Source organism: Pantherophis guttatus, chromosome 4 (assembly GCF_059756535.1).
Source record: "Pantherophis guttatus breed Tessera chromosome 4, ASM5975653v1, whole genome shotgun sequence".
Lineage (NCBI taxonomy): Eukaryota > Metazoa > Chordata > Lepidosauria > Squamata > Colubridae > Pantherophis > Pantherophis guttatus.
The window spans coordinates 42,700,253-42,728,241 of NC_142066.1; the positions used below are offsets into that span (position 1 = coordinate 42,700,253).

General features: G+C 41.1%; 1 protein-coding gene across 2 annotated transcripts; it reads right to left on the reverse strand.

Annotated features, from left to right (window-relative positions):
- ARL5C (ARF like GTPase 5C) lies at window positions 1–27,986 on the reverse strand. Of its 2 annotated transcripts, none has more exons than XM_034415396.3 (6): window positions 27,895–27,986; window positions 13,662–13,722; window positions 10,764–10,911; window positions 7,159–7,242; window positions 4,597–4,748; window positions 1–2,742 (listed from the first exon to the last, which is right to left on the reverse strand). In XM_034415396.3, the coding sequence occupies exons 1-6, from the start codon at window positions 27,938–27,940 to the stop codon at window positions 2,694–2,696; spliced, it is 540 nt and encodes a 179-aa protein (XP_034271287.1). In that variant the 5' UTR covers window positions 27,941–27,986; the 3' UTR covers window positions 1–2,693. The 2 variants fall into 2 exon arrangements, with proteins under 2 accessions (XP_034271287.1, XP_034271289.1); XM_034415398.3 differs by having other exon boundaries at window positions 10,764–10,973; window positions 27,895–27,964.
- Window positions 27,987–27,989: the final 3 nt, after the last annotated feature.

Genomic DNA, 27,989 nt, shown 5'->3' on the forward strand with positions numbered 1-27,989 from the left:
TGCAAAATAAATGACATTTAATGAGGAAATACTTTTTTTTTTTTTTAACTTCAAACAGACCATACCTAGAAATATTTTTTAAAATCCCACCATTATAAGAATACATTTGGACATAGAAAAGACAAATAACATTTATTTACACAGCACCAAACCTTCTAATGATAAAGTACATATTTCCGTAACTTCATGAATTAGCATACCACCTTCAGATGAGATTTCTGATAATTTTGCCGAAGAAATTAAAGTTTCCCAGATATGTTTAATACTGATTTTCCACAGTTCCAAGCCTGGGAATGACCATTCCAAAACAGATAGTTTGCATTATGTTCAAGAAGACTATATTACATTTTTGCCACCATTCTTCATGTGCCTTGGTCTATACATGTAATGGGATGAGTTCAGAGGTGGGTTTCAGCATTTTGAATAGTTCGGAGAACTGGTAGTAAAAATTCTGACTGGCTCTGCCCCCACCTATTCTCTGCCTCCCAAGTCCCAGCTGATCGGGAAGAAATGGGGATTTTGCAGTATCCTTCCCTGGATTGGGAAGGGAATGGAGATTTTACAGTATCCTTCCCCTGGATTGGGGAGGGAATGGAGATTTTACAGTATCCTTCGCCTACCACGCCCATCAAGCCACACCCACCAAGCCACACCCACAGAACCAGTAGTAAAAAATTTTGAAACCCACCACTGGATGAGTTGACTGCATAGTGAGATGGGGAAAAAACCCCTGCTCAGCAAAATTTATATCAGGAAATCACATTTCTGAATATTCACTTACATCCAGGTTCCTCAAATATGGCTGGCTGGGGAAATCAGGAAGTTGAAGTCCATTAATCTTAAAATTTGCCATGCTTGAGAAACATTGCTTTATATTAGAAGCATGCAAAGAGAAAAGAACTGTATTACCACTTTAACAGTTACTTTTCTCTTTGTTTGTAGGATGCTTTTTTTAAAAAAAAAAATATTGGATGAAATTACTTTTGGAAGGTCTCCCCTCTGTAGTCTGAAGCTATAGAGGCAACTGTCTTATACTAATTCTGCTGCACAAAAGATCAGACTAAATATGGCATGAACTACATTTATACATAATAAACTGTACAAGGAGTAGTTCTTTTGTAGAACTGATAGCCTCAGCTCTCCCTTGTGCCCAGGTCAGTCTGTCCTACAGATGAATAGCAAGTATTTCTAAGCCCAGAAGTAACATGTACAATTTTATTTAGGTTATATTTGAGATTAAGCTGTTATAATGTCAGAACCTAACATTGATCCTCTTAAAAGAAGAAAAGATAGGTTGAGAGAAAGAACTTGCCTTGACCTGTTTGAAAGGATTCCTCCAAAACAGCAGCTGAAATAACTCTTTCCTGATATGCATCTCTCGCACAGGCAGCCACATGCACATACATACATGCCAGAGGTGGGTTTCAGCAGGTTCTGACCAGTTCTGGAGAACCGGTAGCGGAAATTTTGAGTAATTCGGAGAACTGGTAGTAAAAATTCTGACTGGTCCCATCCATTCTCCCAAGTCCCAGTTGATCGGGAGGAAATGGGGATTTTGTAGTAACCTTCCCCTGGAGTGGAGAGGGAATGGAGATTTTACAGTATCCTTCACCTGCCATGCCCACCAATCCATGCCACACCACCAAGCCACATCCACAGAACTGGTAGTAAAAAATTTTGAAACCCACCACTGATACATGCACATGAACACATGCATGTCCGTGCGAGGGTGCGCACAAACACATACACACAAAGTCAGAAAAATACAAAAAAGAGAGACTTGGAAAATTTTAAAACAACAACACAGCATTCAAATTATTTATTGGATATATAGGTATTCCTCGACATATGACCACAAATGGACTCTGGAATTTCAGTCATAAGTGACTGTGGTCATAAAGTAATGCATATGTTCAGAGTCAATTCTGCGATTGTAAAACACTGCAATTGTTAAGTGAATCACATAGTTGTTAAGCAAATCTATTCACCCACATGGGCACTTTTTGCCAGAAACCAGCAAAAAAAGTCACACATTGCAGTCATGTGACCAATAGAACACTGGAAGCGCCCAAAATAAAATGATGTGACTTCAAAGGAAATGAAATGACTGGTCATAAGTCAAGAATTACCTATAGCACAAATGAAATGACAGCAATCCTAGGAAAAGATGAAGAAATGAAGACATCTGTTTCAAAATTTCCTTGGCTACTTATTCATTTGGGAAGCAATCCAGGCATCTCACAAGGCAGAGTGAAATCCATGAAATAATTTCCCGAAATAACATTCCATCCTCTTTGCTGTTGTTTTCACAATGATAATGCAAAACATTTTAGCACCGGGGAAAGGAAAAGCAATGCTGTCTTTTTCGCTCAACAGTGTTCCATAATCTTTTTTGGTTCATAGGACTTAACACTTCTCACCGCAGTGTCCCATTCTGACTGGAAAGATATAAAATCAAAGCAGATTTTCCAATGTGATACGATTAGATCCGAAGTCCAGGAAGAATCTCTCCGCAGGCTGAATGCAACTCCTCCTATAATATGACATGTACTAAGAAAGTATTTTAATAAAATACTGATGCCTTCGGGAAAAAAGCCATCCAAGGTCCAACAAATCCTGAGAGTTTTGCAAAGTGGAAATAAATATAAGGGTTGGTTTGTTTTTCCCCAGTCCCAAAGTAGTTTTGGCTGAGATTACTTGGCAGCAACTTGAGATATCATCCATTCTAAACCAGCAGGAAGGCTGAGTGGAGAAAAAGAAATGATTAATACTAGAAAACCCACAATTCACAATTCCTAGAAGCAAACTGATATTAACTTGGATTCTTTCAAGGGAGAAATCATTTTTTTCTCTTTATCGGAGAAAAGTCCAAGACCTCCCTCCAATGCTTACTAGACAGATAGCATCAATTGACTTCTTTGAAGAATTGTATTGGAGGGCACCTAACATACTGCTCCAGGTTCTAGCCTCCTCATTTCAAAAAATGTTCTAGGTTTTGCTTGAATCTCCACATGCATTCCAAGAAAGATATCAGCTAAGAAAAAAATGTAGATGGTTTCAACTAGATTGGGGTCTCCAAACTTGGCAACTCTATACTAGCTGGGAAATTCTGGGAGTTGAAGTCCACGTGTCTTAAAGTTCCAAATTTGGAGACTCCTGAACTAAATGCTCAGGATATTTTAAAACTGAAGTAAAGGTAATCTGAAGTAATGGACAGCATCTGAAAAGCTAATGTAGCAACTTTACTGTTTTGCCTGCTGGTAAATGGGTGTTTTCTGACCAGCCCCATCTACCCCTAAGCAACAATTATACCCAAGATATGAGCTAAGGGTTCCAGATATGTTCTTCACTTTCAAAAGGATGTGTTTCTGCTTTCCTTAATTTTAAATTTGGGTTGAGTCCAAAGGATAGAACCATATTAGGCAGAAACAACCGGAAACCAGCATTTTAAATAGGGCACAATTAAGGCTGCCCACAGTGAAAATGATTTTTTTCAATTAATTCTAGTTGATTGGGCAATCTTTATAATACTTTGTATAAGAAAATACACTTTTTTCTTTAGAGAAATTATACATGGATATATTAAACAGATATAGCTTAAGTAAATACTTTCCTCTTTCCCCCACCTTCCCACATTCATACACTGAAGACAGCATTGGCCACCTTCAATGTTTCTAAGAACTGTTATTAAAAATCAATCAATTCACATTAGATGAGTTATTAACCACAAACATTTCCACTCATGACGTATTTCAATAATAGAAAATAGCCTCAATCTGTTTAAAAGTGTTCCAGGGTTCTAATCCAGGCTTGACAAGGAGACAGAAAGCTGCATTGTGCAATATTGAATTTATTGGCCTAAGCCAGAACTGTTTTGCTTTCTGCCCAAGTTATGCTGCTATCTCAAAGAAAGAACATAATATTTGATGCCTTTTAAGACTGGCACTTCCATCTGCTCTTTGCTCATTTCACACAGCAACGAGTTGTGCTCGTTGCTGTGTGACGGCAGGGTTGTCAAATAGATGGTTTGTAGATGCCTCAAAAACCAATGGCACTGCACTGCTGTCCCACAACAAAGCCCACACAGGCAAGGCAGCAGCAAAGAATAAGGAGCTGCAGAGTTGCCCTGGTGGGATTTTGAAGGTTTTGAACCGTCACAGGTGCTGTGCTGGCATGTAATTGCCCTGCAGGTGTGCAGAGACCGTTGCTGCTGAAATCACCATTTGTCAATGTTAGTTGACTTCAGGAATGTGTGATATGATATGGGGGATAACAATTGCAGCCACAGGGATACAATATTTTGCTGTTACGGCAGATAGCATATTTTTGCTTTTATGTGTCATCAATAGCATCATTTGCATTTAATCTGTAAATTATGAATTACAAATAATAAATCATTTTAATATTATTGATGACATTGACATAATTGATAGCTATTTATATTTAATATTTGTTGCATATTTGAATGCAAGGCACTGATCAACATCCTTAATGTCTTGTGCCCCCCTCCCCAATTTGAGTTTAAGACTCTCATTCTAGAGAGAGAAGACTTCAGCTGTTCCTAGCGTACAGGATATATAATTCTGGCTTACTGACCCCTCTCCTGTGAGTGCACAGCAACCTTGAATATGCCATGGGTGGTCTTTGATGGAGCTCAGGGTGAGGAACTTAGAAATTTCAGAGGTAGACATGGAATTTTTTATATCTTGCTTGTTGGCAAATATCAACACAGCTGCATTACGCAGGTCCTGGGGAAAGGAAAAGAGAATAGCAATAGCACTTAGACTTATATACCGCTTCACAGTGCTTTACAGCCATCTCTAAGCGGTTTTCAGAGTCATCATATTGCCCCCAACAATCTGGGTCCTCATTTTACCCACCTCAGAAGGATGGAAGGCTGAGTCAACATTGAGCCAGTGAGAATCAGTGAGACTGCTGTTGGCAGCAGTCAGTCAGCAGGAGTAGCCTGCAATACTGCATTCTAACCACTGCACCACCATGGTGCAGAGGTTAGAATATGTGTTTGCCTCCAGTTTCTGATTCATGATTCATTCAAAATGAGAGAAATAATACATAAAACTATCGCATAAAGATCAGAACAGAAAACAGTCACAAAAATGTGTCTGTGGCTTAGCATGAGGTGTGGATCCAAAATGGTTTGTTTATTTGTGGAAGCAATTTGTGGACCAACGACAAAACCAGGATGTGTCATTGGGCCTGAGGATCCCAAGGAAGTGTGGATCCTGTAAGTAATTGCACTGCACTAATTTAGACTGCATTCTGTCTTGTCCTTTTGTACTTTATAACTAGTTTTAATTGATTTCATAATGGTAGGTTGTAATGTTAGTTTTGTTTTAACCATATTTGCCACCCAGTATCACGTGCAAGTGAGATGGGTGGCCATATAAATTTAATAAAGAAATAACAAAGAAAAGCATGATATGGAATCCAGCAACTGTGGTTTAATAAACCATTAATTATGGCTTACCAGCATGACTACATTCAGTCATAATTATTCTACAAACCATCATTGAAATATACTGCTGTGAATTATGAATAATGTAACTGTAATTTAAAAGTCTGTAGAGATTCTCAGTCATCCAGGTCATGGTTGTCCCAAAGGTGCTTTTTCAGGAGGCAAGAAATAAGAAGTCCAGTTGCCTCCTGAAAAAGCACCTTTGGGATAGCTGCAATTATCAGCAACAAAGGTGCTCAGCAGACTAAAAGCATTGTGATTAACACCAGCTGTCTGTAATTACTGTAAGTTCGAATCTCACCAGGCTCAAGGTTGACTCAGCCTTCCATCCTTTCTAAGGTAGGTGAAATGAGGACCCAGATTGTGGGGGCAATAAGCTGACTTTGTATAAATATACAAAAGTATGAAGGCTATTGCTTAACACATTGTAAGCCCCCCTGAGTCTCCGGAGAAGAGCGGCATATAAATCAAATTAAAAAAAAATAGTTTTTATTTAGTATACCACCATTGTAATTTTTAAACTATGGTTTATGATGATGTAATATGCGAGATCAAACAATGTTAGGACTGTCTTGTCCCAAAGGTGCTTTTTCAAGAGGCAACTGAACTTTCTGGTTTTTCTTTGAAGAAGTTTCACTTCTCATCCAAGAAGCTTCTTCAGCTCTGAAGTTCTTAAGTTCTTCAAAGCTGAAGAAGCTTCTTCGATGAGAAGTGAAACATCTTCAAAGAAAAACCAGAAAGTCCAGTTGCCTCTTGAAAAAGCACCTTTGGGACAATCATGACCTGGATGGCTGAGAATCTCCATAGACATCAAGGACTATCTGTAATGGTGAAAGATCTGTTAGGATTCAGTTGTTGCTATTGATTGATCTGTAGTAGTCTCAATTTTACATGTTTTAAACATGAGTTGGTTAGCAGATGGATTGTAAAGCACCAGATACCACTTTGATGGCTTCTCATGTAAATAATCTCTAAAAAGAAATAAAAAATAAAATGTTCTGCCATAGCCTGCTCTCTGCCGACTTTTTCCTTGGAGGGAGATTTTTCCATCCAATCACTTAAAAATGAAATTCAGCCAGCTCTAGTGCCATGACTGGACCAACTTGTAATTGGTACAAGTGTCAAACCCCAAACCCAGGGTTTGCCATTCCTGGGGGAGGGACCCCTGCAATGGTGGTGGGTGGTAAGAGACCATCCCGACCAGAGGCTGCAGAGGCGAAGACAATGACGCTGACAAACAGCTGATCCCAACCAGGCGAGATTCAGGTGATGATCAGCTGTTTGGACGTGCGGTGAGAACGACGAGGCTGGCAAGCAACTGATCCCAGCCGGATGACATTCGGCCAAAGATCAGATGTTCAATGGGCCTGTGGACCAATCAACAATCATCTACTCAAGTCTGCAGATGATCAGCTGATCGGGCCTAACTGAGGGCTGGTTGCTGAAGCAGTGGGAGGGTGCGGCTCTAGTGTTTAAAAGGAGATTTTTCCATCCAAGCACTTAAAAATGAAATTCAGCCAGCTGTAGTGCCATGGCTGGACCAGCTTGTAATTGGTACAAGCAACATTGTAACAGCAAATGTAAAAGATGTCCAGGAATATACAATATACAAAACAGCTGTAGAGCAATATCTAAAATCACAGACAACATATAGCTCTGCATGTGGTAACAGGCAAACTCACCTCGTGAGCTAACATCTTATACAGTTCCTCTTTTGTCACTGTCAGCCTCTCACGATCTGTGCTATCGATCACAAGGATGACAAACTGATCAAAGGGGGAAAAAACACATTTATAAACTTGATCAAGACTAAGTGAACAGAATTGAAGCAGTGGCTGAGTTCATACAACCCACTACAAGCACAACACATTGCAGAAATAGTGATTTATAAACCATGTTTGTGATGTAGCACATCACAAGCGAAGCAATTTTATTTTACTCAATAAGCTACTATTAAGCAAACCATTACTGTAAGCCTAGTTTTCAAGGGCCAGTCCTTGTGTGCCCCAAACAGCATTGTTTAGAGAAAAAGGAAATATCAGAAGGCGTGGAGAAAGATCCTATCACACAGGAAAACTTCAAAAGAATGAAAAGTAAGCATTCTTGATGGCTGTAGAAAACTCTCTGTCTGATGGAAGGAAGTAGAAGACTAGACAGGAGACCAAATGCAAGTAGAGCTCCCTCAGTGCATGTCTCGTTTTCCTACATCTAAGATTTAAGTTAGTATTACAGCATAAATATATTGTTCAGAGGTTTTGATGAGTGTTTGCTAAAACAGGTTCATTATTTTGCACAGCTACTAAGCTTGCCTTCGTTCCAGGAACAACAGAGTTAAATAATCAAAATACATTCCTAACATCAGAACATAATTCATGGAAGCCAAAGAATAAAATAATTTCAGGGCATGTCTGCAGAGGGAAGGAGATCCAACTGAAAGAGACATGGAGCTCTCTAGACATCTTCCCCAAGGGGATTTTTAAAAAGAGATTCGAAATGTAGGAATAGATTTCTACGTGGCAAATAGTGTACTGTCTGGAAAGCATATAGGAGAAGGAAAGAGAAGAAAATCACATTTCATGTCTAAAAATGTCAAGAATTCAGTTTTGGCATATGAAGAATGAGTCTCAGCTTGCCTTTGTTCTACAAAACAGAAACTATGATACAATCAAGATTCACGGGTAATTCCCATGCCCCACAAAATGCATACCTAAGCAATAACTTTGCATGCGATAGCACAACATCAACAAGAGGAAGTAGAGTGACAGAAAACAGCTATCAGAGAAAACCAAACATAAGATCAAAGAGGTATCCAGAACATCCTTCCCACATCGTTGCTCTGAAATTCAGTGGCAAATTTTAGATTTTAGTTGTCTGGTTTTCCCAGTTGTAAATAAACAGGAGAACAGATATACAAAACCTCCTTTTATATCAGGACAACTTGTGCCATCCAAATGGTCTTTGGAAACTAAAAAAATATTGTTAAAAAGCATGTCCACTAAACACAGAAACATTGGCTGGAAGCGACTTCATAATCATAATCATAAGTTTATTTGTCAAGCATATATAAGATAACAGGTAAAGTTGAAACATAATTTGAATACATGAAAAGAGTAAGTAAAAAGGAATATTAGGACAGGGACGGTAGGCACAGTGATGCACTTATGCATGCCCATTACAGACCTCTTAGGAATGGGGTGAGGTCAACAGTAGACAGTTTAAGGTTAAAGTTTTGGGGGTTTGGGGAAGAAACTACAGTCAGGTAGTGCATTCCAGGCATTGACCACTCTGTTACTGAAGTCATATTTTCTGCAATTGAGATTGGAGCGATTTACCTTGAGTTTGTATCTATTATTTGCTCATGCATTGTTGTGGTTGAAGCTGAAGTAGTCATTGACAGGAAGGACATTATGGGAGATAATTTTAGGTACTACACTTAGGTCAGACTGAAGTCGGCGTAGTTCTAAGTTGTATAAGCCCAAAATTTGGAGTTTGGTGGCATAAGGTATTTTATTGCAGGTAGAGGAATGAAATAGAGGACTTGAACAGTATTTCTGAATATCATAATTTCATGCTAGCTTTCACCAAAGTGGTGCCTCTAAATCAGTGTTTCTCAACCGTGGCAATGTTTGGATGTATGGACTTCAACTCCCAGAATTCTCCAGCCAACAAGCTGGGGAAGTCCACACATTTTAAAGTTAGCAAGGCTGAAAAACCTTGCTCTAAGCTGATGTCTTTTGAGACCTTTGACTTTGCTTCTGTTATCGACTTATAAGGGGGACTAACATAGCCACAAGCCTTTTGACATTTCAGTATTGGTTAATATTGGCAGGTCTTAGACCTTTTGGGTAAGCATTATACCCACATAAACTTAATCCAGAATTAATCACATCATAGTATGAGTTCAGATTTAACCTGTATGAAGCATCAATCGAGAGTAGTATATTAATTATATGTATTTATGATAATGGGGTTTAAGTTCTTTTTAAAAATACTCTGCCTTTTTGCTAAACTGTAATTTCGTTTGTTTAAACTTAGTATAAGTGGTTTATGCTTATACAAATTTGTATTCCCAAGAATTATTGCCCAAATTTTACAACCTTTTGTGCTGCTTATGAAGCTAAGTGTAAACAGGAAAAGAAACAGTGGATGTAAAATGGGCATTTCTGAAACAGTATCCAGATAACTCTCAACTTGCGACCATAATTGAGACGAGAATTTCCATTTCTAAGCAAGGCAGTTAAGTGAGTTGTGTCTGGTTTTCAATCTTTTTTGCCACAATTGCTAAGCAAATCACTGCAGTTGTTAAATGAATTTACAGTTGTTAAGCAAATTAAGCTCCCCCCTCCATTGACTTTGCTCATCAGAAGCCATTTGGGAAGGTTGCAAACTGTGATCACATGACTCTAAGATGCGGCAACTATCAATTCTGGTTGCCAAATGCCTAAATGTTGATCATGTGACCTTGGGATATTGCGACAGTTGTAAATGCAAGGACTGGTCATAAGTCTCTTTTTCAATGCTGTTGTAACTTCAAACAGTTACTTAAACAAATGATTGTAAGTCAAGGACTTACCTGTATCTGGAACAAAAACTTTTAAGCAGTTATAAGTGAACTGTACATATATAATGGCACATTTATCTTTTCTGGTACAGACTTTTGCCCCCTTTTATGACTAAGCAAAGCACATATCTGGATAGCATTAAGGAAAAGGGAAAGGTTCCCCTTGCACATATGTGCTAGTTGTTCCTGACTCTAGGGGGTGGTGCTCATGTCCATTTCAAAGCCGAAGAGCCAGCGCTGTCCAAAGATGCCTCCATGGTTGTGTGGCCGGCATGACTAAATGCCAAAGGTGCACGGAATGCTGTTACCTTCCCACCAAAGGTGGTCCCTATTTTTCTACTTGCGTTTTTTATGTGCTTTTGAACTGCTAGGTTGGCAGAAGCTGGGACAAGTAATGGGAGCTCATCCCTTTACGCGGCACTAGGGATTTGAACCGCTGAACTGCAGACCTTTCGATGGACAAGCTCAGTGTCTGAGTCACTGAGCCACCTATAATAATATATAAGGCTGTAATGGATAGCATTACAGACTGAATATTTAGTGTATTGTGTCCCACTAACCAACAACCAAAGAGCAAAAGCCTTTGCTAAATTTTGTGGTAAACATAGTTTATGGAATAATTATAATGTGAGAGCTCAAGAAACACAACTCTGGATCGTTATTCTCCCCACTATTCCGTATCTATTTTACTTCCTTAATTTATTTACTAATGTTTACCCAACTCACCTCTGTGTTGGAATAGTAGGTGTTCCAAGTAGACCGCAGATTTTCCTGACCACCAATGTCCCACATGAGGAAATGTGTCTTGTGTTGGATGATTTCTTCCACATTGCTTCCAATTGTAGGTGACGTATGCACAACCTCATTCATTAGGCTGATGGAAGACCAAAACCATAAGGTGCTTTGTTAGTGTCCCATCCTCCCACACACTTTTATCTTAAAAAAGAAAAAGAAAAAGGCCAAGATGTTTGAGACAGTTAAGCCTTCAAATTATTTATGTTCCATAGAAATTGGAAAAATTAAAAAACTTGTTAGAAAAAGTACACACAGGGACTAGTTTAATGATCTTGATTCTTGTTTTGGGAATGGTAAGAAACAGAACAGGGATGCTATAAATCTCTCACGTCCCTTGAACAACAATTGAAATAAACATTATCTATTGGAGGGCTGAGTATCCCAGCATGCAACCCGGTGCCCCGCCCATTAGCAAAGAGAGCAGAGAGAGGCTGCGTGTATGTGTGTGTGTGCTACAACTTTCTATGCACACTCGGTGGATGTAAGAGTGGTGCTGCAGCGAGCCGGGACCCTCTTTTCCTTGGGAGACAGTGGAGAGCAAGGGGCAGGCAGGCAGGCAGGCAGGCAGGCAGGCGAGCCGCTTTTGTAGGAAGTGGTGCTTCTGGGCTTCGGAGAGGGAAGGGAAGCCGCGGGGATGGGCGTCCATTTGAACCTTGGGCTGCTTTTGATGCTGCTGATCGGGCAGTGCGGCGGTGCCATAGATGAGTGCACGGATGAGCAGAGCGGGCAGCCCCAGCACTGCATGCCCGAGTTCGTCAATGCTGCTTTTAACGCCACTGTGGTGGCCACGAACACATGCGGTAGCCCGGCCGACGAATACTGCGTGCAGACCAGCATCACTGGCATCACCAAGTCTTGCCACCTGTGTGATGCCTCCCAGCCTCACCTGCAGCATGGCGCTGCCTTCCTCACTGACTACAACAATCAGGCCGACACCACCTGGTGGCAGAGCCAGAGCATGCTGGCCGGTGTCCAGTACCCCAATACCATTAATCTTACTCTCAATCTCGGTGAGTGGTACCAGCTGGGCGGGGTCAGGGTGGACTAGAAGCTCTCGGAGGAGCCCTTCTGATCCAGCCAATGTAGCTGCTGCATTGCAGGCTACCAAGTTCGGCAAGGCATCGGTGTGCTTTTTTCCCCTCTTTTTCTTTGATGTCTCGGCTCTCTGCCGACAACTTGGATTTTGTAGCATCTCCTGGGCAGGAATTTGGGAAGGGTTAGGCCTCTGAACAGTGATCATCCTCTATGAAACTCTGGGGATTTCATTTATTTGTAATTAGAAGTAAATATTTCACAATATATAATTACATATTGTTTTTGTGATTAATCACTGTGCTTTAATTATGTTCAATTTGTAACAATGAAAATGCATCCTGCCTATCAGATATTTACATTGTGATTCATAACAGTAGCAAACTTACAGTTATGAAGTAGCAATGAAAATAATTTTATGGTTGGGGGTCACTACAACATGAGGAACTGTATTAAAGGGTTGAGCCATTAGGAAGGTTGAGAACCTATACTAACAGCCAGTCAGATTTTTAGCCTGGATTTGGCATTTGTCTTTCCCAAGGGCCTGGGATAGGCAGACATGGTTGTTTAATTATTGAATACTGAAATATATCATATATTATACTAAATAATATTATGATTCTTCTTTGTTACACAGCCAAGCCATGTCAGATGTGGAAAAAACAGGTCCATGTGTAAAGGTTTAATGTAATTGATTTATTGCCAGAAGCTCAATGGCTAAGACACTGAGCTTGTCGATCAGAAAGGTCGGCAGTTTGGCAGTTCAAATCCCTAGTACAAGTCTCCTGCGTGAGCAGGAGGTTGGACTAGATGACCTCCAAGGTACCTTCCAACTCTGTTACTGCGTACGCCCCAGAATCTTCTCAACTAGCAGTCAGGTTCAATAGTAATCAAGGGGAGCTGGAGCTATCCCATTCATGGCTACGTAAGAACTCTAACCTCTTTTTACCTCTCTCCCTGACTCTGCCATTCCTTCTCCGACAGCCAGATGTTTAAACTAAATTTGGCATTTTTATCCATCTATCAAGTCCTAGCCAAATATTTGGGATGTTACTATTATTTTAAACGGCAAAAGGTAGGTCTTATCTTTTTTCTGGATTTTTACCCTCAAAATTTAGAAATGTGCTCATATGTGTTTCATACATGATTAATGGATGTATCCTAAAGGCAAAATGTGTATAAAACAGACACTCAATATCACCCATCAAATACTTTTGGAATTTGAATATATCCTAGACTACTGTATTACAAAAGAGCCACAATTTAGTTGTAACATGCGAAGTATGTTCTAATACAGTGTATTTGAAACTTGGCAGCTTTAAAATGTGTGGACTTCAATTCTCAGAATCCCCCAAACCAGCATTTAAAAAGCACTATTCTAGTTTATAAATCAGACTATAAATTAAAGCAAGGCAAAAAGTCACTCTTTTTTTAAACACGAGTTCTCCAATTACTGAGAACTTCAGGAAAGGGATATGCAGTAGTGACACAACGATATCACTAGAGACGCAAAGGTGGATGTTTCTTAACTTTGGAGCTTCAGGGTTCATTTTTAATCAATTCGCTGTTATGTTTGTTGCACTGTAATAATTTAGAGGTTTGCTACAACTTTTTAATGGCATGAGTCTGGAAAATTTGGAAACTGCAAAGAAAAAAAAGATTGAAAATGTATGCAAATCACAGGATATGAGCATGCCTACTCCTGGATTAAACTCTGTTTCAAAGGGAACAGACCAAGAGATTTATTTAAACTAGACATAAGATACTGAAAAAGGAGAAAGACAAAGAGACACTCACAACTGGTAAAGGATGGTGGTTTTTCCAGCATTGTCCAATCCAATAATTATCACCTTATGCTCTAGAAGAAGATAAAGTTACAATATGTCAAAATTAATGTGGTAAAATATAATTGCTACTTCTTTCTTGTGCGACCAGAACAATCTGGAACTGAACACACCCAAAACTGTAGAAATGGTGGTGGACTTTAGGAGAAACCCTCCCAAACTTCTACCTCATACAATACTAACACAGTATCAACAATAGAGACGTTCAAATTTCTAGGTTCTACCATATCTCAAGACCTAAAATGGACACTTAACATCAAAAACGTCATCAAAAAAGCACAACAAAGAATGCTCAAACTGCCCAAGGAGCTGCTGATCCAGTTCTACAGAGGAATTATTGAGTCTGTCATCTACACCTCTATAACTGTCTGGTTTGGTTCTGCAACCCAACAAGACAGACACAGACTTCAGAGGATAATTAGAACTGCAGAAAAAATAATTGCTACCAACCTGCCTTCCATTGAGGACCTGTATACTGCACGACTCAAAAAGAGAGTCATAAAGATACCCCTCGCATCCTGGACATAAACTTTTTCAACTCCTACCCTCAAAACGACGCTATAGAGCACTGCACACCAGAACAACTAAACACAAGAACAGTTTTTGCCTGAAAGCCATCACTCTGCTAAATAAATAATTCCCTCAACACTGTCAAACTAGTTATTAAGTCTGCATTACTATTAATCTTCTCATCGTTCCTATCACCCATCTCCTCCCACTTATGACTGTATGACTGTAACTTTGTTGCTGGTATCCTTACCAGTGGTGCGTTTCTACCGGTTCGGCCCAGTTCAAGTGAGCCAGTAGCAACGATGGTGAGCTGAGAGCGAATCGGTTCTCTCTGACGGTTGGGTTGGCCCTCCCGCCCGCCCCTGTGTTATACATACCTTATATTTGGTCATTTTTAGCCCAGCTGAAAGGCCCGGCAGAGCGGACTGCCGCATCTCAGCTGTTCCGTAACACACTGCGCTTGTGCAGAGAACAAGTTTGGCTTGTGTGCACGAAGCACATGTATAATATGAACCAGTGGTTACACCAGTTGAAACCCACCACTGATCCTTACAATTTATATTAACTGTTTCCTGATAAGATTTGATTGCTTATTTGTTCCCTATGACTATCATTAAGTGTTGTACCTTATAATTCTTGACTAATTTATCTTTTCTTTTATGTATCAAGTGTATGCACCAAGACAAATTCCTTGTGTGTCCAATCACACTTGGCCAATAAAGAATTCTATTCTATTCTATTTAATTCACCCATACACTGAATTATTATTGCAATATTGCAATTGAGGAATAGACTGAGGGAAGGTTTGCTCAAGATTACCAACTGAACACATAAGAAAAATAGCTCGAATCTGTTATTTCCATCCATACCTAAACAAATATGCATGCAACTCACGTACCTTCTGTCTCTCTACCCCTTTTCAAATCCTTTGGTTGGCCGGTGGATTTATTAGGGATTCCTGAGTAACGTAGGAATAATTATTTGGCCTGGTTTAAGTCGGACATCAGAGAGGCAGAGGAACAGGAGGAGTCTGTTCCTAGTGCGCACATGTGCAGAGCTGCCAGAAGGCAAGAATGGTTAAAACTAAAGGGACGACTCGGGAGTAAGGCCTGGAGATGATTGGCCTCTCACATAAGGCTTAAAAGAGGAGCAAAGGCACGTGGGACCTTTGCCCGGAAAGCAACATTGTTAATTCTGTTCCCAGTCAGCATCTCTGTTTGATTCTGGACTCTGTGTGGCTTTGCCAAGTAGGTCTTTGGCAGCGAGTCAAGGGAGATAAGGTTGGTGATTATCCCGATGGACTTTTCCCGAAGGACTTTTGCAACTAAATGGGACTCAGTTGTGAATGAACGTAATTCACAGCTGTTGCAATAAAAGAGGTTTTTGGGACTACTGTGTGTTTTAATGACTCAGGAAGCCTAGGTCACAACAGATTATAAAGCCAGCTAAGTGACCTTGAGCCAGTCACTCTCTCTCCACTCTAGAAAGAAATGGCAAACCACTTCCAAAAATCTTGCCAAGAAAACTGCAGGGACTAGTCCAGGCAGGTGCCAGGAGTCATGACTGATTTGAAGGTATCAAAAAGAAAAAAAAAGAAATGAGAATACTAAATCTTTTTGTTCACAGACCAGTGTTGGAGCAAGATTTGTATCATTTGCTGTTTCTTGATTGTCTAGTTTTTCCTCTTGGCCCCTTTAATTTTTGGACTATGTTTCAAGTTTATCCTAGCTGGCCTCTGTTGCAAGAACTGAGGTATGACTACCCCTGAGTTTGATGGCTTCACAGTAGAAGAGATGCATTTCTCTAAGGAACTCGGGAATGGTGTACATCAGGGGTATCAAACTGATGGCCCACGGGCCATATGCGTCACACACAGGCGACACCCACCCCAGCTCCACGAAGGGAAAAAACATCATGATATGTGACGTGCTATGTGACATAGCGAGTTTGACACTCGTGGTGTACATCCTTCTCTGTTTCACCCAACAAATACTGTTAGATAGATGATGCTGAAATAACATGACTTTCTCAGGTGTGGCTTCATTACAGGGTAGGATTTTGAAGTGAGCTTTATTAATCCTAATTTGAACTTTTCAATAAACAGAAATAATGATGAGAATATCCCAATATTGAGAAATGACACTGGTCAAGTCCTGTTTCAATTGTTTCTGATGTTGCACTACATAACTTTAAATTTATACAAGATGCTTAAATTTTTGTACAAATATTGATTGGAAATGTTATACTCATATTGTACTATGCAAGTTTTAAGAGTTTGTGAAATCTTATATTACAAGGCAGATAATTACTTCCTCCCAATTCTTGTCAGCGGTTTTGTTCTTATTGCTGATTCAAAGGTAGCAGAAAATGGCAAGTTGCAAAATCTACATTTTTAGATCCTGTTTCAAACTTATTATTTCATGTGGATGGAGAAGACGCTCACACTGAAGTTTGGAGAAGTAATTGCTTTCTGATATTTTTGCTATTCTTTCTCAATGTGTAGTAGACCAAAAATAATGTTGTATTGTATGCTATTGTCCTTTAAGTTGGTGTCTACGATTTCGGAGAGGAGACAATTGTCAGGGAAGGAAAGTTAACCCCCTTATCATCTATAAGTGGTATTAGGAGAGGAAAGGAGAAAAAGATAATGTTACTCATATTCTTCTTTTTCCCTGTTTGAAGAAACAGAAGAAATTTGTTGGTTTCTTCTGTTCTTCCAACATATTCCTGTTCCTCCAGCATGTTCCTACCTAGGTTCTTGCTTAAATATCCTGGATACTAATCTGCTGCATTGCTTTAGGGAATTTTGAATTTTAATTTTTCATATTCAGTACTTAAGTGAAAAGTACTCCATGCTTTACATAGAACTTCTTTATTACCATAGGTAAATTTAGGAAGTAGTAAAAGTTAAGACAGTCCGGATTTTAGGCCATGCGTTGCTGCGGCCCAGTCTGGTGCTTCCGCTGGGCTAAAAGAGGGAGGCTGAAGTTCCAAACTCTCCACGAACATTTGGTGGGCGTGGCCAACTCAACGTCACTCACTTTCATCAGTCACATGACAGCCCCTGAGCCACGCCTACCCAGCTGGTGATTAGGGCAGAGAACCGGTTGCTAAAAACAATGGGAACCACAAAATCCTCCCTCTCTGTCTCCCCCTCTCTCTTTGTATCTCTCTATGTGTCTCTCTCTCCCCCACTCTGTATCTCTATGTCTCCCTCTCTCCCACCTTCTCTCTCTGTATCTCTGTATGTCTCTCCCCCCCCACAGTCTCTTTGTATCTCTCTATGTCTCTCTCTCTCCCCCTTTCTCTGTATCTCTCTATGTGTCTCTCTCTCCCCCTCTCTGTATCTCTATGTCTCCCTCTCTCCCACCTTCTCTCTCTGTATCTCTGTATGTCTCTCCCCCCCCCACAGTCTCTCTGTATTTCTCTATGTCTCTCTCTTCCTCTCTCTCTGTTTATCTCTGTCTCTGGCCCGGCCTCTTCTGCATCCCCTGCCATTGCCCTTACCTTTTCAGGCCAGGCCTTCGCAGCTCTCTGCACCACAGCAGAAACTCAGAGGCCCCCTCTGTCCTCCCTACACAGATGTTCTCTGGGGGCTCGACGGGGAGACGCATAGCAGGGAAGGGGAGGGAGGGAGGGGGTGCGGTGGGGGTTCGAGGCTGATTTGGGGCTTCCCGCCCGAAGGAAGAAAGCGGCAAAGCCAGGAGCCACGCACACCCCACTGGACCCCTGCTGCGCAGTTCTCCTCCCCTGCCTGCCAAGGGCAGGGGAATGATTAAATCCCCCGCTCTTCCAGGCAAAACGAAGAAGGGCCAGCCATCCTCCCTCCTGGCCGTTTCCGCCCCCGAAGCCTCTCCAGAACCCTTTTTCTGCCAGAGGCCGAAATTTTCATGTAGGCTCCATGTACTGCCAGAGCGCCCACCTGGGAATCAAAGGCACTCTGGCCAAAGGCTGGTCAAAGGCGATCCCGAGGCTCCAGTTGCCTCCATCTCCCGCTCACCGATCAGATTCGCATAGAGAGAAGGGGAGAGGAGAGGGAATGCTACTGGTACTTTCCATTTCAATATACAGTATCCCATTCCATATTAGATCTGGCATCACATCAGAGCTGACAATATTCTCTAATTCTATTGACAGCCTTGAAATTTTCATCTGAAGCTATCACTGGACTCATTCTAATTTTTCCTAGTATGCTTACTGAACTTTGCTTCAGAATACCGAAAGAATTGCTGACTCCAACGTACGGTAGTGTGGACACCACTACGGCGAAGACCAAGGAACTAGTGAGTAGATTAGTTCACTGAAATTTCTTTGGATAAGGAGATGATGAGGAATCATGTGCTCCTAGTGAGGAAACTGCAGGGCAGTGGGCCTTCCACAGATTTGAGCATAGGGAGATGATGGGATAAGCCATCTTGCTTACATATGTGGCAAACCTCTTTACCTAATCACATTTGGAAATTGCCTATTAACCACCCTAAAGGTATCAGAGACTTCTAAAGTAAGTTTGAACATCTTTCTCAGGTGAGTTTATCTTCGACTCTGAACAAAAAATTAATTATAAATTTAAAAAGTTAAAAAAATTAAAATAAACAGTAAAACAAGATTTTGATCTAAGAAAGTTATAAATGGATTAAGCATCCAGATAAATTTTGAGACTTATAAAATGACGCAAAATGTTATAATATTGGAAATATTAAAGGATATTTTTGAAGAATGGAGTCATAAATTAGTAACTATAATATCAATATCAATAATCATGTTTACTTCTCTGGGTAAACTAAGTCTAAAAGACATTAATGAAAGAAGACAGAGGTAGAATAAATTTTATTTGACAAGGCGGAGAAAATATCAGAGATGATAGGCCAAGAGACTGATTTGGAAAAGAATGCTTTACAAAAGAAACTGGCTGGACTTTAAAAAATTAAAAATGACCTGGAAAATGTGTTTTTACTGGGTATACATAAGAGGTTGGTTAATCTTGATGAAATCTGTGAAGATAAAGAATAAAGAAGAATTGAAGAGAAATCAAATCCTACCACAATATTTCACTGAATTAAAAACCAGAATTTTCTGCTGACACCGGGATTAAAAAGCTGGGGTTTTATGAGTTTGTGAATAGATAAGGGAGAGGATGTGGCATGAAGAAAGAGCTGTTTAATCTTATAGGGCAGTGTTTCTCAACCTTAGCAACTTTAGGATGTGTGGATTATAACTCCTAGTTGGCTGGGGAATGCCACACAAGTTGTCAAGGTTGAGAAACACCATTATAAGGGGTGAAGACCAGTAGTGGGTTTCTACCAGTTCGCCCCGGTTTGGCCAGTGGTGGTTTTGAGTTAACAGAGACAACATTGTGGTGACAAGCTGACCATGCCAGGTTGGCCACTATGAGTTGTCCCATTCTGTTCCTCCATTGCTGTTGTGCAAATTGAAATGGCTATGCTCACTGTGCTATCTGTTCTCATATTGATGCATGCCCTTTTAGCATAAACATCAGGGAGCTCAAACAGAATGCACCCCAAAGCTAGATCAAAGCAAAATTTGACACAGAGTCTTTTGGCAGCAGCCACTCTGGGACCGCACTTCCCGCTCTATGGTTCCAACTCCATGCGGCTATCCCGACTCCCGGAAGACTCAACAGCAGGTGGCTGGACCGACTGGCTTCTTCTCCACTTCCAGCGGCTTCCAGATAGGGTTTGGAAATCGCAGAGGAAGCCATCCTCAGTGCTCAGATGGCGGCGGCAGCAGCACAGTTTCCCCATGCGGGGCTGCAGCTCACTTCACACTTCGCCACCTCTCTGCCCTGGCTCCCGGAAGACTTGGCAGCAGGTGGCTGGCCCGACCGGCGTCTTCTCTGTTTCCAGCGGCTTCCAGCCGGGTGCTCACTGGCTTCGCCCACATCGACATGGTGAGGCCTGGGAGGCATGCAAGCGGGAGAGGGAACAGGCGCTCGCATGGCTTGGCACCTTCGGGCCACTCACATTCTCTTCCCGCAGGCGGGGTAGGGCTTGATGGTGCATGGAGAGAGCCTCTCTCTGCCGGACCCCCCGAAAATAAGACCAAGCCCTTATTTCGGGGTTTAAAAGAAAATAAGACCCTGTCTTATTTTCCGGGAAACATGGTATGTACCGCTTCAGAGTGCTTTACAACCTCTCTAAGCGGTTTACAGAGTCAGTATATTGCCCCCAACAATCTGGGTCCTCATATAAGTAATAACTAGCACACATCCCCATGTACATATATGTATATAACATTATATTATATTATACTGGTATGAACATGTTGCATGTTGGGCTGGCCCTGCAAGTCTATCATATTAAACCTAATTGTGGTCTGATGAAGTCTGATGGCGCATGGATAAAAGCTATTTTTCAGCCTATTTGTTCGGCTGGCTATGCTTCTATATCTCCTGCCCATTGGTAGGAAAGTAAAGAAGTGCTGACTGGGGTGTGAATCATCCCTGAGGATTTTCCTACTCTGCTAAGGCAGCGGGTCCTGGTGATTTCGTCCAGTGAAGTCAGGGGGCAGCCCATGATTTTTTGTGCTGTGCTCATCACCCTCTGTAATGCCTTTCTGTCCGTGGCTGTCAAGCCAGCATACCATACTGTAACACAATATGTGAGGACGTTTTTTATCGTAGACCGGTAAAGGGAAGTCATCAGTTATTGTTCCACCTGATTTTTCCACAAGACTCTAAGGAAATGGAGTCTCTGTTGAGCCTTCCTGACCACCTGGAACATGTTTTTTTTCCAAGTGAGATCTTGGCTAAGGTGGACTCCAGGAATTTGAAAGAGGAGACCTTCTCCACACAGCCCCCCTTGATGTAGAGTGGGGCAGGTTCCTCTCTGCTTCCAGATGTCTAGCACCATCTCCTTTGTCTTGATGGTGTTTAGATGCAAGTTGTTTACTGAGCACCATGTGGATAACTTCTGGACTTCTTCTATTCTTCAACTTCAACTATTCAAGTTGCTCTTGCAACTTGAAACAGTCATTAAACAACTGGAGTAAATGGAGGTTGACTTGTATATAGAAGAAATAAAAAACCAAAAAGGTGAGAAGTGGACTTGATTTAAACACAGATTATAAACCAGGAAACATGAATGACGTTTTTCCTTTCTGAAACACAGTTGTTTAAATTCATGTAAAGATTCAGAAAAACTGTTTCAAATTGCAAGCTGTACATCACAACCCCTCCTTGGTAGGGGTTGGTAGTCTAAGAATTCCATATATGGTAAAACAAGATAATGAGATTACCTTTTCTATTGGCAAGCAGCCCTATTTTAAAAAGTAATCTGTTTCTTCCAAGAACAAGACTGACAACGACATTACATGAGATTTACTTGCTTTGCAGAGTAGGAAGGAAGCGCTACTTAAACGTAAAGAAACAACACAATGGCATAATTTGTTCTTTCTAAATACAGACAAATCCTAAAATACTCTCAAGAGTACCGCTAGCAAGCATTGTTTCAAATTCCATACATGGACTCAAAGTGTGTGTCTGTGTGTATACACATCATTTTTGGCTTATTCTATATGAATGAAGTCTTGTAATTTATAGTGTGTAATTTATGACAGAAATATGCAACCTGAAGCTGATGAAAACGTTGATGCAAATCGGGGGGTGGGTTGTTTCTAAAAATTTTTACTACTGGTTCTGTGGGCATGGTGTATTGTGTGGGTGTGGTTTGATGGTCATGTGACAAACAATTATTTTGGATTTAGCAGAGGTACTGGTCTATCAGGCTTTTAACTGCTTGCAGAGCTGTACTAGTCTACCTATTTGTTTTTGGAACGTGCCGGTCTATCTATTTGTTTCTGGAGTGCACCGGTCTACCCATTTGTTCTTGGAGTGTTCCGGTCTACCTATTTGTTTTTGGAGTGCACCAGTCTACCCATTTGTTTTTGGAGCGCACTGGTCTACCACCACACTGCCTTTTACCACTGATCAGCTGTAGAGCGGCTCTTTGAAGCGCCGCGGCAAGAGTTTAAACAATTTTTTACAGCGTTCAATAAATATTCTATGAATGCATCAATTTAAATTTTTAATCCAGTATATATTGATAAATATAACCAGTACAAACAAAAGCTCTTTTGGGATCCTCCATATTTTTAAAAGTGGGAAGGGATCCTGCTTGCAAAACATTTAAGGAACACTGCCTTAAAATGATTTCATAGAACATGGAATCATAAGGCTTGGAAGGAACCTCGAAGATCTTCTCATCCAACCAAGCTCAAGACAGTAGTTTCATACCATCCAGGTCAAATGGTTGTCCAGTATGTTTGTGAAAACCTCTAGTGAGGGAGCACCCACAACCAGTGGTGGGTTTCTACTGGTTTGTCCCAGTTCGGGCGTCATCACGGACACTCTGCACATGCGCAGAAGCGCTATGCGTGAGCATGCAAAAGTAAATGGAACTCATTACTGCCCACAACCAATTTCCAAACACAACTTCTGACTGCATACATATTATATTTTATGACATAAGATAGACAACATTGAGACTCAATGAATCTTCATTGTGAGTCCTGTCCAAAAGTAAATATTTCTATCTCTTTCCATTGGTGCCAGATTCTCATCCCATGGTTGTCAGTAGCCATAATAGTCCGGAGTTCTGGGAATTAAAGCTTACACACTGGGAGAGAGAGCCTCACTTGTGGAAACCTAGTTCATTATCTGGATCAACTTTTGATATAAGTAGCCATATTTTTAAACTAGTGATAACATTCAAACTGAAATTGGAAGATCGCTAATTTAAACAAACCATAATTAATGTTATTACAGTTTTGATCCATTGTAAATGTAGAAATGAAGGCTTCCAAGGCTCTCTTCTAGGCCCAATAGGAGGATTGGAAGACAAGCTCAAAGTTGATTTTGCTTGTTCCTGTTTGTGTACATTGGACTAAGTCACAACTTAGCACATATTAACATGTCAAAACAACAGCAATAATTTTTAAGGATGATCATTTCTTTATGGAAATCTGCCAAACTTTCGGCATTTTTATAATATATGAATGCATAGGGAAACGCAGAAGTTTGGTGCTATATTCTAGACCCATGATGGCGAACCTATGGCACGCGTGCCAGAGGTAGCACGCTGCACCTTCTCTGATGGCACGCGAGCCGTCGCCCCAGTTCAGCTCTGCCACGCATGCGCATGTGCCTCCCACTGGCCAGCTGGTCTTCGGGTCTCTGCCACACATGCATGGGGGTGGGGCATGTGCAGGGGCCCCTGTTCATGCTCAGGGGCAGGGTGCATGCATGGGGGCAGTGGGCGCATTGCATTTTGGGGGTTTGGGCACATGCACGTGCATTTGTGCACACACACACACTTTGGGCACGCGGTCCGGAAAAGGTTAGCCATCACTGTTCTAGACTGATACGTAATGAGAAAACCTTGGAAGTAATGAAGGAATGCCTACATATTGCAGTGTTAAATATGCAAGCTCAGTCACATCAGAATCCACAAGGGACAGTATTTGGAATAGCCTACTTGTAGTTGAAACCTGATTTTTCATTCTGCATGCAGCAGGCAGAAGGGGCATTCAAGTGGACTACAGGCAGTCCTCGACTTACAACAATTCATTTAGTGACCGTTCAAAGTTACCACAGCACAGAAAAAGGCGACTTATGACAATTTTTCACACTTATGACCATGGCAGCATCCCAGTGGTTACATGATTTACATTTGGATGCTTGACAACTGACTCACATTTACGATGACTGCAGTATCCTATGGTCAGGTGATCCCCTTGTGCAACCTTTTGACAAGGAAAGTCAATGGGGAAACCAGATTCACTTAACAACCGTATTACTAATTTCACAACTGCAATGATTCACTTAACAAATGTGGCAAGAAAAGTTGTAAAATGGGGCAAAATTCCCTGAGCAAATTTCTCATTCTGCAACTTGCAAAATTTTGGGCTCAATTGTGGACATAAGTTGAGGACTACTGTATCATCCCTACATATGGCACTTTCATCCTCTCCTCTCAGATTGCTTCCACTTTGGCTTTCTGAAAATCTTTCTATCTTAGGTCATAACCAGTTGTCCATATGAAAGTTTTCTTCACCAGGCTGTGTGTGACAGAAATACACACTGGCACAATATGTAGGCTTCCATGGCCAGTATCTGTTGGGCAGTACTGAGCTTCAGGGTTTAGCGATCCCTCATCAATCAGAAATCAATTCAGCTAAAGACCCAAGCAGGTCAGCTACCTATATAGACAGGTGCTCAGTCAATCCTTGCTCATTATGTTGCCTTTGAAGATGCACAGTTGCAGGCAAAATGCCAGGACATCTGTAGCCTAGACCAGCAGCCCCCAACCTTTTGGCATCAAGGACTGGTTCTGTGGAGAGAGGTCTTTCCGTGGACTAGAGAGGCGTCGTTGTGTGTATTGACTGCATCCCATGGATGGGGCTTTGCTTGTTTGCATGGACCGGTTGGTGGCATGCCACAGATCAGTCCATGGATCAGGGGGAGGGGGTTGGGAACCCCTGGCATATACCATGGTCATTAAACCTGAAGCACAACATTGCCCAACATGCTAACATAATATTTTCCAATCCCTCCACTTAAGTAATATGCCTGGTCCATTGTCCTGACTGTTGTAATATGTGACAAAACAATGAAACCTATTGGTGGATTCCCTGAACTTCATTTCCTTGTCCACCAAGCATCACTGCTGGACGGTAAATAAGGACCCATCACACTCTTGACTTCCTTCCTTCCTTCCTTCCTTCCTTCCTTCCTTCCTTCCTTCCTCTCTCTCTCCCCTGATTCCCTGAACTTCATTTCCTTGCCCACCAAGCATCACTGCTGGACAGTAAATAAGGACACATCACACTCTGGACTTCCTTCCTTCCTTCCTTCCTTCCTTCCTTCCTTCCTCCCTTCCTCTCTCTCTCCCCTGATTCCCTGAACTTCATTTCCTTGCCCACCAAGCATCACTGCTGGACAGTAAATAAGGACCCATCACACTCTGGACTTCCTTCCTTCCTTCCTTCCTTCCTTCCTTCCTTCCTTCCTTCCTTCTCCTTCCTCTCTCTCTCCCCCTCCTCATTTCTTCTCCTTTCTCTCCCTCCCCAGTCTATAGCTACAGTTTTTATTGGGAACACAGGCATGGGATGCCATGCAGGGGTGGGTTCTACTTACCTTTACTACCGGTTCACAATGGGATCGCGCGCATGCACTTGCTTTGCTCATACGCCTTGCTTCTGCACATGCGCAGATCACTTCTCATGACATCAGGGTCAGTGGGCTGAGCCTCCCACCTGTTTTACTACCGGTTCTTTAGAACCAGTCCGAACTAGGGGCAACCCACCACTGATGTCATGCCTAGCGTGCACAAATTTAAACAATGTGGTTCATATTGCACCATCAAAATGCAGAAAACTCTAGATCTAGCCTGGCACCTAGTGATTGCCTGGATGTTTGCAGGCCATCCTGTGTATTTTGGTATGTTGAAAGCATAGGGCAAAGCATAGGGCAAAGAGCAAAGGGGAGTCCAGCAGGGCCCTCATATACTGACAACTTTCACTGTATTTACTTCTTATCATGAAAACATGATTGAGAACCAATGTTGTACATGTCAAATGTACAAGATATTGTACATATGTACATATTGTATTCATATGACTTTCTCCCTTTCTAGAGGCAAAACTCCAAGACCAAAAAGGAACCCCTAATATATATTTCAGTAATATTTAGGAGTGTGAAATCAGGATATATAACATTGCTGAAATATATATTAGGGGTTCCTTTTTGAACATGCAGACATGTATATAGCTTCAGCATTGGTTCTCAATCATGTTTATATATGTAAGCATCTTCTGAACATGCAGGCTGAGGAGCAAAAGTTAATCCAAAACTGGCAATAAACTAGGAGGCTGCATAGTGCATATCCATAGGACATTATAGTTCCAGGCTTTAAGGAATGTAAAGCATTTTGCTTAGAAAAGGGAGGGGAAAGGCCATGCCAACATATAAGAGTGGAAGTACAAAAGATGGAAACTATTCTTCTAGCCAAACATTTGCCTAAGCAAACAAACCATGCCAAAGAAAGGCAGAAGTTTCCATGAAAACACCCCCAATACTCCCACCCACTCAAAAACTCCCAGACTCCCAGAGAACAATGGAAGAGGCAAATTTTAGAAAACTTTCTTCTGACTAAATTGTTATTGTCTCATATACCAGTATATAGAAGAAACTGGAAACAAAAAATATGTCACCCATAAGGATTCAAAGATTTATCTCTTAGCCGATTCCTTTAAATATAGCAGTTTAATTTCTGCTATTGTCCGCTTTAATTTCCTCTGCTTTTAACGTTTTGTTCTCATCCATTGCTGCTTTACAACCTAACTCTTCCACCACTCTCCCACTCCTATACACACACATCCCCCCTTGTTCATTTGTTCTCACACCCAAGCACATACCACTTGCCACAAGAAGCCCTTCAACATCAGATATCCAGGCATGGCCTTTTGTCTTTATTAGCACTCCCTGAAATAACTAATAATGACAGTTCACTTAATTCACCAAGCAAGTGCACACAGAAGACACTTTCTAGACTGACGTTTTACATCATCTTTGATGCCCTATTCAAATTCAAACTTTTATTGTCAATGCACAACATGTGTACAATGTTGGATGAGCCTCCCTTAGTGCAGTCCCCCCAACACAAAATACATCTCAATGATTCATAAGTGAAAAAAGAAGAAAAAATGCAAGATCATTAAAAATTAAAACACAAATATCATATTACAGACTCTGTAGTAAAAGAAGCATTAGAATTCACAACTGAAAGTCTCCAAAAGACTTTCATGAACAGTCAGTTTTACTTCTCTCATTTTTTCAGTCCTGCTCAACACGCATGTCTCTCTTCCCTGTCATTCTAAAGCACATATGCACTCAAATGCTACATGCTACAGGCTGAGTGCTGGCACAACTGCAAATTCTGGTTAGCTGTACAAAAGCTTTCCTCACCAGCTACTAGTTGATATGTTGAAAAGGTCATGGCTCCACAACCCAAATTTAATCCTAGAACATGGTACTAAGATTCTTGAAAGAAAAAGGAAACTAAGAGAGAGAACGAAAAAGAAAATAGAAACAGAAAAATAATAGAGAAAAATAGGGAGTGAAATCACAAAAAGCAAAGAAAGCATAATTCCAAATAGAACAATAAAAGTAGAAAGGGGACAGGGACAAGTAGAAAATTGTTAAGTTTAGAAACACAAGAGTGAACAAAAAAGAAAAAGATGTAAAAAGAGAGGAAGGGAGAGAAAGAAAAATGGGGGGAGGAAAAGTTAATAAAAGAAGATTGGAAATCAAATGAAAATGCTGCCGGGGCAAAGTAAAAGGAAGAAAAACAGAATGAAAAAAGGAATTGCATATGAAAAGAAAGGCAATAAATGAATTTTAAAAATGTGAAGCAAATGAGAAACAAAAGGAAGGCGAGAGAAGGATGCAATGCGCGAAGGCATGGTCCGTGCAAAATTAGAAACAAAGTAAAACTGGGATTTAAAGAGAAAGAAAGACAGGAGGAAAAAACTAGGGGAAAGTTGGTGGACAACAACCTAAAAGGTAAACACGATCTGATTGACATACACACTTAGCATTCCGGGAATTGTGTCATAAAAAGGGAGGAAATGCGGCCGCGCCGCGCTCAAAGGCATCTTACCGCGACTTCCAAAAATATTCAGGAGTTTAGCAAAAAACTGACCCATCCCGAGCTTCACAGCTTCATAAGCAAACGCCTTCGCCCCCGCCCCTCTT

Bases quoted from the DNA above. Each gene is read 5' to 3' on its own strand.
- ARL5C (XM_034415396.3), bottom strand. From the start codon at position 27,940: ATGGGTCAGTTTTTTGCTAAACTCCTGAATATTTTTGGAAGTCGCG. The intron at 4,749-7,158 runs GTGAGTTTGCCT...TCCTTTCCCCAG, and splicing joins ATAAGATGTTAGCTCACGAG to GACCTGCGTAATGCAGCTGT. The intron at 2,743-4,596 runs GTCAGTAAGCCA...TTCTCCACTCAG, and splicing joins TGTGCACTCACAGGAGAGGG to CCTTCCTGCTGGTTTAGAAT.